Source organism: Mus caroli, unplaced genomic scaffold (assembly GCF_978045245.1).
Source record: "Mus caroli unplaced genomic scaffold, Mus_caroli_1 scaffold_13, whole genome shotgun sequence".
In the NCBI taxonomy this organism is placed as follows: Eukaryota; Metazoa; Chordata; class Mammalia; order Rodentia; family Muridae; genus Mus; species Mus caroli.
The window spans coordinates 27,822,869-27,836,461 of NW_028227268.1; the positions used below are offsets into that span (position 1 = coordinate 27,822,869).

General features: G+C 49.0%; 1 protein-coding gene across 2 annotated transcripts; it reads left to right on the forward strand.

Moving 5' to 3' along the window:
• Positions 1-562: 562 nt before the first annotated feature.
• On the forward strand, positions 563-7,872 carry Rsad1 (radical S-adenosyl methionine domain containing 1). Of its 2 annotated transcripts, none has more exons than XM_021177515.3 (9): positions 563-916; positions 1,200-1,333; positions 1,438-1,642; positions 4,957-5,322; positions 5,574-5,637; positions 6,043-6,190; positions 6,397-6,451; positions 6,731-6,834; positions 7,068-7,872. In XM_021177515.3, the coding sequence occupies exons 1-9, from the start codon at positions 689-691 to the stop codon at positions 7,183-7,185; spliced, it is 1,422 nt and encodes a 473-aa protein (XP_021033174.1). In that variant the 5' UTR covers positions 563-688; the 3' UTR covers positions 7,186-7,872. The 2 variants fall into 2 exon arrangements, with proteins under 2 accessions (XP_021033174.1, XP_021033175.1); XM_021177516.3 differs by having other exon boundaries at positions 565-823.
• The last annotated feature ends 5,721 nt before the right edge of the window (positions 7,873-13,593 follow it).

A 13,593-nucleotide genomic window follows, 5' to 3' on the forward strand; every position in this document is an offset into this window, starting at 1 on the left:
AGCCATCATGTCTTCCCCCTCTTTTGTTTCTATGAGACAGGCTCTCACACTGTACCCCAGGCTGGCTTGGAATTCCCACAATCCTCCGGGAGTTCTAGTATTCCAGGTGTGAGCCACCGCCCCTGGCTTCCAACGATTTTCTGTTCCTCTAATACCCAGCCCGTGAGCTTCCTTTCCGCTGACTCCCACGCACACTTCTGTAGGCCCACCAGCTCACAGCCAGTTACCTAGCATCGAATTAACTCTTGACTTGGTTAGTGTCTCCCCTGCCAGTTAGACTGACCTGATTTTAGTAGGCACCTATGTCGGCCTGGCTTTCAGATCTGAGCCAGGTACACACCAATCTAAGTAACTGACTGGAAAAAAAAACAAATTAAGAAATCTTGCATGGGTCAATAAAGTCGCTCTGACACAGGGAGCCAAGAGGCTGGCCGGGCATCCTACGTCCTTGGCAAAAGATAGACTGGCTGTGTCCTGGAGAACGAATAGGCTGTGTGCAACAGTGTCCACCAGGTGGCGCCGCAGGCCCGAGGCCGTGGGCTCTCTAGCCACTCCGGGAGAGGCAATACGAGGTCACGCAGCCCCTTTGACTTCCGCCGGGGCGATCCACGCGGCCCAGCCCCGGGCACACCCTTGCTGGGCACGCTGTCGAGGTCTCGCATCCCTCCTTTCTGCCGCCTTGCTCGCCATGGTTCCCTCCCGGGTCCGGACCGGCAGATGGGTGGCAGCGGCCAGGGCGGCCCAGCGGCGCCCCCGTGTGGACAGCTTGGGACAGCCTCCGAGTCCTGAGTCCGCGAGCACGCGCGCGGCGCTTTACGTGCACGTGAGTGGGCAGGGGAGAGCAGAAGGAGGCGGTGGCCGTGGCTGTTCCGTTCATAGCCCACCTGCACGCTGTCCGTGCCTAACATCACATCTGGTACAACATCTGCCCACGTCATTCGCCACCGGAATAAGTGTTTGGCCAAAGACCTCAAGTCTGGTGCTTACTAGCTGGGTGTCCCTCTTGGAACTTGTTTTGTCTCACGAAAGTGGGCATAGTAATCTCATCGCCATCTGCCCACGGGGCGCAAAGTGGCTTAGTTGTCGCAACCACCGCTGACCAACCTCAGAATGGGAACGGGGATGTGTGAGAAACCCTGGAAGTGGCCTGGGCAGCCCAGAGCCCCGCCTTAGCTCACACACGCATCCCCTGTCCCCAGTGGCCTTATTGCGAGAAACGCTGCAGCTACTGCAACTTCAATAAGTACATACCCCGCGGCGTGGAGGAGGGGACCGTGCGGAATTGCCTGGTGACTGAGGCAAGGACGCTGCTGCAGCTCAGCGGGGTGCAGAGGTCGGTACTGGGGACAGTAGACAAGGTCTTGGGCGGAGAGGACACTACAGGAGGATGTTCCCCAGGGCTTTCCTGGGTTTTATGTCTCCATCCTCTTCCTCCAGGATAGAGTCTGTGTTCTTTGGTGGAGGAACCCCGAGTCTGGCCAGTCCCCACACTGTGGCTGCTGTCCTGGAGGCTGTGGCTCAGGAAGTCTACCTGCCTGCCGATTCGGAAGTCACCTTGGAGGCTAACCCCACGTCAGCCCCAGGTCCTAGGCTGGCAGCTTTTGGAGCAGCAGGAGTGAACAGGTTGTCCATTGGTTTACAGGTGACCTACCTCACTCACCCTACCCCAGTGCTCCCAGATCCTAGGATGGTGTTTAGTTATTGGGAAAACATTTCTGGGCACCAGGGTCTAGTACACAGTAGACTGTGTAGTGACACTTTTCTTACTGTTTGTCTCTTGACATATTGGCCCATACACTTCCTGAGGCAGGCTTTGGCATTATTATTATTATTATTAATGTCTTCGTTATTTTGAGACAGGGTACCCTATAGCTCAGGCTAGCCTCAAATTTTATATGTAGCCAAGGGTTGACCTTGCGCTCCTGACTCTTCTGTCTCCATCTTAATACTAGGACTACAGACGTGTGCCACCGTGCCCAGTTTGTATGATAATTAAAATCAAACCCCAAGGCATGTAGGCAAGCATTCTACAAAGAGCTATATCACTAGCTGCCATTTTATTATTATTATTATTATTATTATTATTATTATTATTATTATGACGACAACTTTGAGACAGGAACTCACACTGTAGCGCAGGTTAGCCTTAAACTGCCAGCAGTCTTCCTGCCTCAGCCTTTCAACTCCTGGAATTACAGGCCACAAGGCCCAGCTGGCTTAACCCTTTATAGTCTAGGCATTTCATGTAATACCTGCCACATGGTAGGTGCTGCCCAGGTGTGGGTAAGGGATGGTGCAGTGGTTAGAGCACTTACTGGGCAAGTGTAAACCAGCCCTTGGATCCTCACCCACCCACACAAACGCTGGCTGGGTATGGCGGCCTGCCTGCAATCCCAGCACTTGAGGGCACAGATGAAGGAATCCTCCCTTTCGCCTTGCTTAATGCTGGCTAGCCAGACTTAACCGTATCAACTGTGGTTTCGACTCAGTGAGTAAGATAGCAAAAAAATTAAGGAAGATGGGCTGGAGACACAGCTCAGAGGTTAAGAGTGTTGTTGGCTGCTCTTCCAGAGGACCTGGGTTCAATTCCCAGCACCCACATTGTGATTCATAAGCATCTGTAATGAGATCTGGTGCAGGCACAAATGCAGGCAGAATACTGTATAATAAATAAATAAATCTATAAAAAGTTAAAGAAGACCCCCATTATCAACCCTGAGCTTCCACAAACAGACACACACACATTCACCCCTGCCCTCACACACATGTGAACAAATATATACATAGGCACACTTCACATATATAGACATGAAAGAAAGAAAGGGGAAAAAAAAAAAAAAACCCAGGATGTGGCTTGTTCTGTGATTGGAGACCTGGAACAGGCTGGCAGCCGGACCATGGCATGGTAACTGCTACCTCCAGAGGAACCTCCGAAGGCTTATTAGAGTACCGAGGGGAGCCCAGCCTGATGAAATCCTGGAAGCCTTCCTGGAGGAAATGATGTGTGAGTGAGACAGAGCAGGTGTTGACCAGGTTGGAGGGGTGTGGGAGGAAAGGGCACAGGATGTGGAAGAACTTTGCATGTTTGGAGGAGAAGCCGTGTCATTCCTGTGACTGGAGAGGCAGGAGACAGGCTGCCAAACAGGACCGAAAGCCTTCCGCTCCTGTGGGAGTTTGGGGTTTCTCCCATTGGAGAGCCTCTGAAGGTGTGTTTATGAGTCAGGAGAAATCTCTCTAGGTTGACCTCTGGTGACTTCTGGTGTTTGGGTATCTGGGATTGCCATCCCTACCACGCCCATAGGTGCTTCGCTTCTGGTGAAGTGCTCCACCTAGGGTTTAGGGTCGTAGAAGAGCTGCAAGGGGGTGTACCATGTCTGGATGCTCTTGCTCAAAACGCTTCCTTTTTTTTTATCCCCCACCCTCCCTGTTTGATTTTTTGAGACAGGGTTTCCTCGTGTAGCCCTGGCTGTCCTAGAACTCACTTGTAGACCAGGCTGGCCTCACACTCAGAGATCCACCTGCCTCTGCCTCTTGAGTACTGGGATTAAAGGCCTCATGGGCCACCACCACTCGGCTTCTCTCTTTTTTATGACAAGGTCTTACTGTCTACTCTGGCCTGAGACTTGTTATGTAGCTTCAGGAAGCTTTGAACCCCTGATCCTCCTGCCTCCACCTCCCCAGGGCATGGGATTACAGATGTCCACCACCACGCCTGGCTTCTCCTTATGAGAAAACATCTGCTAAAACTAAATTAAGAGACCTTTGGGTCTGGATGTGGTGGGCACACAATTGTCATCTCACTACTCAGGAGGCTGAGGCAGGAGGGTTGCCATGAGTTCAAAACCAGCTTCAGCTCTTTACTGAGACCGTGTCTCAGAAGGAAGCAAGTAAGCCAGCCTTCTGGAGACTGATGGTTGTGCTGTGTTGTGCATAGATGGGGACCTTACTGAGCCTTTATGCTTAAGCTAATTGCAAATGTAAAAAGTTAATTTAAGGGCTGGTGAGATGGCTCAGTGGTTAAGAGCGCCGACTGCTCTTCTGAAGGTCCTGAGTTCAAATCCCAGCAACCACAAGGTGGCTCACAACCATCCATAACAAAATCTGATGCCCTCTTCTGGAGTGTCTGAAGACAGCTACAGTGTACTTACATATAATAAATAAATAAATAAATCTTTTAAAAAAAAGTTCATTTAAAAAGAAGGGCCATAGAGATGGCTTAGTGGATAAAGAGACTTGCCGCCAAACCCGATGACCTGAGTTCTATTCCCTGTCAGAAGGAAAGAACCAACTCCTCCAACTTAACCTTTGACCTCTATATAATCCCTGTTGTGCACCCTCAATAATTAATATAAACATATTATAAATAAGTAAAAAATGTTTGCTTTTACAATAAATATTAAATATTTGCTTTAATAATAAATGCAATAAAAACATCTTCTAATACATGTAATAGATATAATGACAATATAATAAATATAATAGAAATAATACAAAAGTAATAATATAATAAATATAAAAACATTAGGAGGGAAAAACCTGTTAGAAGCCGGAAAATCCCAGGCTTCTACATTCCTGGTTTGACACTGCAGTTACTATCTCCGAACCTTCAACCTTAGCTTTCTCATCTGTCAAATAGAACTGATGACTGAGCACTGTGGCTCTCCACCCAGCACTCAAACAGGCAGAGGCAGGATACCCCACAGGCTTGAGGCCAACCTGGGCTACTTAGTGAGTTCCCCGTCTAGTCAGCACTATAGTAAGACCCTGTCTCAAAAGGAAAGAAAACAAAAGGCGGGGGGTTTAAGGGTTCAATGCACCGTTCCTTGAAGAGTAACTCTCTGGGTCTGCCTTGACGCACTCTATCTCCTGTTCTGTGTCCAGTCGCATCTGTGCCTTAAGGCTGAATGTTGCTGCCTCCCTCTGGGACAGTATTTACACCAGACCCTCTCTCTGCAGTCCCTGGATGACACGGAGCTGCAGCTGCTGGGCCGGACTCACTCAGCCAGCGACGCTTTACGGACGCTGGCGGAAGCCAGGCTCCTTTTCCCTGGCAGAGTGTCGGTGGATTTGATGCTGGGGTTACCGGCGCAGAAGGTGGAGCCATGGCTTCAACAGCTTCAGAAACTGCTGTACCACTGTGACGACCACCTCTCCCTCTACCAGTTGACCCTGGAACGGGGCACCTCACTCTTTGCCCAGGTGCAGCAGGGTACCCTCCCGGCCCCTGACCCGGACCTGGCTGCTGAGATGTACCAGGAGGGCAGGACAGTCCTTCGAGACGCTGGCTTTCGCCAATATGAGGTCTCCAATTTTGCACGGAACGTGAGTGAAGGCTCATGAGGGGTGGGGATGGTGGTGGAGTGGAGTGGGGGTGGAGTGGGGAGTGAGAGTGGTGGTGGTGTACAGAATTAGAGGGTTGAGATTGACCAAGGGACTGAGACCTTTTGAAGAGAAGGGTTCCTGTTGGGTGCTCTGAGACCTGAGGGGTTGGGAAATTCTAATTAGATGCCTGGGACCTAAACAGAAGCCAACATCACTTCCTTCTGTGCTGACGATTCCCATCTTCCCCACAGGGGGCGCTCAGTACCCATAACTGGACGTACTGGCAGTGCGGTCAGTACCTTGGCATTGGGCCTGGTGAGTCGATCGATCGTGAACAACCGAAAGCATGATTCAGGGGAGGAACATTCTGGTTGTGTGAACCTGGGCTGCTCCTTTCACCACTCAGAGCCTGCATTTCCTCATGCAAACCTACCCAAAACCTCTCTGTAGAACCGTGGAATGTGAATTTTCAAGCCTGGTACCCTGGTTCTTTCTGAGTCTGGCATAGATGAGAAGCCCCTAGGGGCTTGTTACAACCCAGAAAGCCCGGCTCTACCTCCAGGACTTCTTATGGGCAGGGCTGGAGCGGGGCCTGAGGATTTACATTTGTAGTAGTTGCTTCGGGGAACACCCTTGGAAAAAAACCCCCATTTTAATCTGGTAATTCACCACATTAGCGTCTATTAATGTGTGTGTGGTGGTTGTTCACTGCTATCCCAGGAGCCCATGGAAGATTTGTGCCTCAGGGAACTGGAGGCCATACCCGGGAAGCACGGATCCAGACACTGGAGCCAGACAATTGGATGAAAGAGGTGATGCTCTTTGGTCATGGCACGCGGAAGTGCGTTCCCCTGGGAAAGCTGGAACTGTGAGTACCAGAGTACACAGGGCGCTTCCCTGGGGTCTCCTGTACCCCGGAAACGCCTCCATGTTGGTACATCTTTATTACCTGCTTTGCCCCTCCCACTTTGCCCCCCATACCACGTGATTTCTAGGCACACTATTACATCCCAGCATTGCATTTAAAGAATGTGAGGTCTCATCTCTAAGGTCCCGTGGTGATTTTTCTTCCAGGCTGGAGGAGGTTTTGGCTATGGGGCTACGTACTGATGTTGGAGTCACTCACCAGGTAAGGGACTGGGGGGATCTCAGATATTATTAGCTCCTCCTAGGGTCACTTCCCAGGCCCTACTCCCTCCATCCTCTAGGTTGGCAACTAGAAGCTGGACCTGGTGACAGAGGCAGTGGGTAGTGCTGTATGCCAGTTAAAGATTGCACCTAGAGTTCTGTGCTGGGCAGGTGCTCTACCACTGAGCTATTATTCACATTAAATCCAAGTGTGTGTGTGTGTCCAGCCAACCACATGGCCCTCGGCCAGCTCATTGCGCTGACTTCTTCTGATTCCTAGCACTGGCAGCAGTTTGAGCCCCAGCTGACCCTGTGGGACGTGTTTGGAGCAAGCAAGGAGGTGGAGGAGCTGCTAGCGCAGGGTCTGCTGCTGCTGGATTACAGGTATGTTGGGAATATTGTGTGGAGGGGGCTTCACAGACCCTGGGAGCTCTTGATTACAGATTGGGGCATGGCAGGACTGCCATAATGAGTGTGTCACAACTAAATGTGCTCCTCCTTTTCAGAGTGGTAGAAACAAGAAAGACCAATAGAGGAGGGCATGGGCTGCCAGGGGTGGGCAGGAATGGGCCTTTATGGTAAAGTTAGAGTCATATCCAGACCTCTCGGTTTTCCAGGGGTCTCCGGTGTTCCTGGGAGGGCCTAGCTGTGCTGGACTCCCTGTTATTGACCCTCCTACCTCAACTCCAAGAGGCCTGGCAGCACAGGCCTCCCTCACCCGTGTCAGGAGGATGACCAGACATTCTTGTATCATGAGTAAGCACCAGTTGGACTTGGAGGGCTGGGCCAGATGGTGGGCATCTGCTGGTAGGTGCCATCTCTGCTCTGAGGTACTATTGCTTGGCTCTGACACCCCCATGGGAATGGATGTGGTCAGTTGGATGAATGGCTGCCTCTGTTCTGGGGACTGGTATCCCTCACAGCGTCCCAGGAGTCACAGGTCAGCATGTGTTCCCTGCCTAGGATGTCCTCACTACCCCCACCCCCATCCCCCACCACTGGCTTTTGTTGACGTTTTTGGACACCAAATAACACAAAATCTTCCTACAGGGAATTGTATCTATCAGAGAAGCCTCATTCTAGAGAGAAGCCCTAGCTTGTATGGTTCAGTAGAACTAAATCCCCTCCAGATACCTTACACAAGATGAAATATAGGAATGAGATGTTTACAAAACCATTTGAAGGGCTGGAGAGATGGCTTGGTGGTTTGCTCTTCTAGAGAACCAGGGTTCAAGTCCCAGCAGCCATGTGACAGCTCACAACCATCAGTAACTCCCATTCCAGGTGATCTGGCGCCTTCTTTTCACCTCTGCGTGTACCAGACACCTGTGTGGTGCATAGATACTCATCTAGGCAAAACACTCATATGCATAAAATAAAAAGAAATAAAAAAAAAGATTTGTTGTACAGAAATGTAACCTATACTCTGTGTATGTCTCATTATTTCCTAAGGGTTGAATTCAGGTTCAAAGTTTTAAAAATTATTTTAATTTTTTTTTTTTTTTTTTTAGTTTTTCGAGACAGGGTTTCTTTGTGTAGCCCTGGCTGTCTTGGAACTCACTCTGTAGACCAGGCTGGCCTTGAACTCAGAAATCCGCCTGCCTCTGCCTCCCAAATGCTGGGATTAAAGGCGTGTGCCACCATGCCTGGCTTATTTTAATTTTTATTATTTATTTGGGTTTTCAAGATGGGGTCTCTCTGTGAGGCCTTGGTCCTGGAGCTCACACTGTAGACCAGGCTTATCTAGAACTCAGAGATCTGCTTGCCTTTGCTTTCCGAATGCAGGGATTAAAGGCTAGCACCAACACTGCCCCAATTTTTTTTTAAGTATGTGTGTGTGTGTGTGTGTGAGTGTGTGTATACGCGCATGCGCGTGGCCATGGAGGCCAGAGTAGAGTGTTGGATCCTCTGGAGACAGAGTTACAGAGGAATGTGAGCCATCTTTTCTGAGCACCACACTCTGGTCCTTTGGAAGAGCAGGGAGCACTCTCTCCTGCTAAGTTATTTCTCCAGCTTCTATTTTTAATGTAAAAAATTGTGTTTTTTTTTTTTTTTTTCCCCTGAGACAGTGCCATATGTACCCGAGACTGCAAACTCACTGTGTGGCTGAGGACAGTGTTTAGCGTCTGATCCCCTGCTTCTGCCTCCCAAGTGCTGGGATCACAGGCATGCACCACCACACCCATTTTTCTGTGGTCTTGGACTTCATGCGCTGAGGCAAATACCACTATCTAAATCCCCGACCCTATCAGGTTCATTATTATCTTTCTAAATTTAGATTTATCTTTCTTACTATTTAAGTTTAAGTATTTTGTGTGCATGCCTTTGAATGTGCACACCATGTGTGTGCCTGTTGGATCCCCTGGAACTGGGCTTGCGGATGGTTGTGAGGCACAATGTGGGTGCTGGGTATTGAATGTGGGTCCTCTGCCGGATCAAATAAGTGCCCTTAACTGTTGAGCCATCTCTCCAGCCCCGAGGGTAACATTGCACAGCTGCACCTTTTCTTTGAAATTAAGGAGCTCATTATCTTGGCTTGAGACCATGAGACCAAATGTCCATCGCCTGATAATCATTTGACCAGTAACTTTAGCACCTACTAGTGATTCTTTGCCAAATTACTTTTAAAATTTACATTTGTATTTTTAAACATTTACTTATGTCTACAATTGCTCAATCTGCATGTATACCTGCATGCCAGAAGAGGACCTCAGATCACACTATAGATGGTTATGGGCCATTACATTGGTGCTGGGAATTGAACTCAGGACCTCTGGAAGAGCAGACAGTGCTCTTAACCACTGAGCCATCTCTCCAGCCTCAAACTTATGTATTTTATGTATATGAGTGCTCTATTTGTATATATGCCTGCATGACAGAAGAGGACATCAAATTATATATAAATGGTTGTGAGCAACCATGTGGTGGCTGGGAATTGAACTCAGGACCTATGGAAGAGCACCCTGTGCTCTTAACTGCTGAGCCATCTCTCCAGCCTAGCCAAATCATTTCTTGTTTTTTTTTTTTTTTTTTTGGTTTTTCGAGACAGGGTTTCTCTGTGTAGCCTTGGCTGTCCTGGCACTCACTTTGTAGACCAGGCTGGCCTCGAACTCAGAAATCCGCCTGCCTCTGCCTCCCAAGTGCTGGGATTAAAGGCGTGCGCCACCACGCCCGGCTTTTTTTTTTGTTTTTTGTTTTTTTTTTTCAAATCATTTCTTAAATTGAGGATTGCAAAGTATTGGTTTCTGATTCTATTATTCCTTCCATTTTCCCCATAAAAAAGAACTTCCCTCTGTTATTGTTACAATGCTAAGAATCAGACCTATGGCCTTGTTCAAGCCAGACAACCTCCTTCTATGGTAGGAATCTCAAACCTGTAAGTCCCTAACCCTGTAACAGGCTCATCCCACCGCATAGACCTTAGGTTGTCAGACTCCCTGGACATAGGGGATGGGGGGCTGCCATAATGGGTATGTCTTAACTAGATGTGTCCCTGCTCTTCAGAGGGACATATTTCTTCCTGATAATGCAAGACCTTTTTTCTCCTTCCCTGCCGCCTGCAGGGGAATCAGAGACAGCCTGGTGGTGTAAAACCTTCCCCTTCTACTGAGATCTATAGGAAGGGGCCCCCCACTCTACCCTGGGGAACTTGGATCCTCTTCAGAACCCCAGCTGTGTCTATGGCACTGGGGCTTGAATGTTCCCGCTACTCTACACTGTGCTGCTGTATGCCTGTGTGTCTGCGGCAGTGATACGTCTCTTAATAAATCTCTTACCCCAAAAGACAAACCTGCGGAGCTCCTCCTTGAGCCGCTCCCAACCTTTCATTCTTGACTTGGAAATTGTCATGCCATGCATGCAAGTATGTGTGTGTGTGTGTGTGTGTGTGGTTTGTTTCATTGTGCTAGGGCTGGAACTCAGGACCTCCTGATATTAAGCAGTCCTCTGTCACTGAGCTACTTCCTCAGCCTAAAGCTCCTTAACTAATTCCTTATTGTGGCAAAGGGTACCACGGTGCCAGAAGTGATTTAGTAACCCTGCAAGTGGAAGCATGCTGACTTCTAGTGGATGATAAAAGGCCAGGGGACCCCCCCCGCCCCCCCCCCCGCACTGCTTAGGAGTAAGCACGTGTATTTCCCATGTGCCAGTGGGTGTGAATGCCAGTCCTTCTTTGACCCTGTGGTAACGTGGTAACTGTTACTTTATTCATGAACCAGTCACCTAGCACCAGTGGTCTGCCAGGCACCGTGCTGGGCATGAACAGAGGAATAAGACCTGTCTGTGCTCTTGAGAGCTTGATGCCGCATTGACAGATGTTCAGAGATAAAGCGTTGCTGGTTAAGGTGTTTCAGACAGCTATGGGAGCCTGGAGGGCACTGGTTTTTGAGGGGCTGAGAGGAAGAAAGAAGGGGAAAGGTGTTTGTCTTATCAAATCTTGTACCCCTAGAGCCCTGGTGAGTCTAGGCTTAGAGCAGCTGGTGGGTGGCTGGGGCCGCTCAAGGGTATCCCTGACCCAGCCTTCCCCTGATCTTGATATTCGAGAAGCTAGCACAGGGCTAGGGGAGGGGCTCCATCAGATAAACCTCGGCCACTCGGGTTTCTCCTAACTGCCAGGGCTTGTGCCACCTGAGATGTCTGAGCCTTCCCTGCTCAGGCACCTCAGGGAGCCTGTGTAGGGGCTGGATGGGAGCCAGGGCCAGATCTGGGTGCCCCCCCCCCCCCCGTCACCTTCCTTGACTCAGTCTGGTCCCACCCTTTTCAGATGAATCAGAACGTCCTGGAGGTGGGGCCCAGGAATCTAACTATTGAACGCTTCCTCAAGGCTCCTGGGGTAGGGACAGGAGGCATATGGCTGCTTCCTGACACGGCAATATGGGAGTGGGGTCCTTCCACGGCTTTGTTCACCAAATGGGTAGTCTTCCATTTTGGGACATGGGTCGCTGTCTTCTCAGTAATGTTGTGTGGTTTTAGATGGGGTTTCATGTAACCTGGCCTGGAGTTCTGTGTAGCTGAAGGTAACCTTAAACATCTGATTCTGCTGCCTCTACTACCTCCCAAGTGCTAGAACTTACAGTCATGTCCTACCGTGCCAGGGAAGGCCCATTTAAAAGAACTCTAGGTTACATGTAATAGCTAATACGGAATAAATCTGGGTAAGTAGGGCTAGTGAGATGGCTCCGTGGGTCTAGGCACTTGCCATCCAGCCTGATGATCCTGGTTTGATGCCCAGGACCTCCAGGGTAGGAAAGAGCTGCCTCCTGAAAGAGTGCCATGGTGTGTGCAAATGCCCCACATAGTACATGCAATGCTTAAAAGAAGGAGTGGCTGGAGCAGTGGCCCGTCAGTTAAGAGCAGTTACTACTCTGGGAGAAGACTTGGATTCCGTTCCCAGCACTCACTTCATGGCTTGCTCCAGGGGATATGACATCTTCTGGCCTCTGCAGGCACCAGGTATGCATCTGGTACACAGACGAGCAAGTGAACATTCACACACATAAACTTTTTAAAAAATAATTTTTAATAAAAAATACAATATATAATATACACTACTGTATTGTTTAAGATATAATGATCAGGAAGAAAATATATAGGTTGCTTAACACAGAAGCAATTTTTGAAAATTCCCCATTGGGAACTTGTTAAATCTGCAGGTAATAGACCCACAGATATACCATTCAAGTACCTCATTTTGAGCAACTCTAATGAAGATCCATTTTATTCTGGCCCTGCTGTGTGGCACCGTCCATTCCCTGGAAGCACATTTTCCTTTGCTTGATTCAGCAAAGGAAGCCCCAGAGTGAGATGCCTGAGTTTTATAGCTGCTCAGTATTTGCTGCTACTCCTTGGAGTATGGAGGGACCATAGAAAGCTGTGAAGGGGGCTGGTGAGATGGCTCAGTGGGTAAGAGCACCCGACTGCTCTTCCGAAGGTCCAGAGTTCAAATCCCAGCAACAACATGGTGGCTCACAACCATCCGTAACGAGATCTGGCGCCCTCTTCTGGAGTGTTTGAAGACAGCTACAGTGTACTTACATATAATAAATAAATCTAAAAAAAAAAAAAAAAAAAAGAAAGCTGTGAAGGACCATGAGACATGCCCAGCTCCAGTTGTATGAAGTTACGGGTGAACCACTGTCCATGTGTCCCTCTGTCACAGGCACCTGCATTGTTCACACAGAGAGACTGTTACAGCTGTCTGGTCTCAGAGTGGAGTCAGTGGTGGATGAGCAGAAGGACATTAACGTTGGCTTTGCAGCTAGTATATTTTCAGATAGTGCAGCAAAATTGAGACTAAGTTGTCAGGTATAGTCTGTAGTTCAAGCATTCAAAGATTAGCCATTTCTAGGCTGAGTATGGTCGTGTGGCTCAGTGGTAGAGTGCTTACCTAGCATGCACTGTCCCTGAATCCCATCTCCAGTACTGAGAGATTTACCACTGTTATGGTGCTCTGGATAGGATGAGGATGTAGCTCAGGTATCAGAGGCTTGCCGAGCATACACTGGTGGGATCCCCAGCACTGAGTGAGCCTGCCAGGTGTCCAATGTCTGCGGGAACTTCAGGAGTTCAAGGTCAGCTTCAGCAGCATCGAATTTTGGAGGACAGCCTGGGCTACGTGGGACCAAAACTCCACACTAAAACAAAACTGACTTTGTGACAACATTGAATCTTCCTAAACCCTGGGCATCGGTCTCTCCATTGATTGAACTCTCTGCTTTCCTTAACCAGTGTTTATAGTGTGCCTCTTATAAATATTATAAATACATGCATACGTAGTCAGTTTCCTAGAACCCAGGAGAAGACTCCCAGATCTTCAGATCTCCTGTCTTTTCTTTTTCTTCCTACCTTTTATTTCCCTGAGGGGAATTTTAAAGCCAACTTTTAAACCACTGTAGACAAGCAACACTGGAAACATTAGGTAGAATCGTAAATGGAGGTGGCGGGGTGCGGGGAAGCACGGTGATGTTCACACTGTTTTTATCTGCTCATGTTTCCTTCCTGTGCGTGTCCAGCAATGAGCCATATTTTTGCTGAGTACCCAGGTGCAGGTCTAATTTTGTACCGTGTCTCTTTCCGTTCTCATTTTTCACGAGCCATTCTCCCCTGAGCACCGCGGTCCTCATCTTTCTCTTCTTAATTGTTGAA

Excerpts from the sequence above, each read along its gene's own strand:
- Rsad1 (XM_021177515.3), top strand. The coding sequence starts at position 689 with ATGGTTCCCTCCCGGGTCCGGACCGGCAGATGGGTGGCAGCGGCCAGG. Across the intron at positions 917-1,199 it reads CGTGCCTAACATCACATCTG|TGGCCTTATTGCGAGAAACG; the intron begins GTACAACATCTG and ends CCCTGTCCCCAG. Across the intron at positions 6,452-6,730 it reads ATGTTGGAGTCACTCACCAG|CACTGGCAGCAGTTTGAGCC; the intron begins GTAAGGGACTGG and ends TCTGATTCCTAG.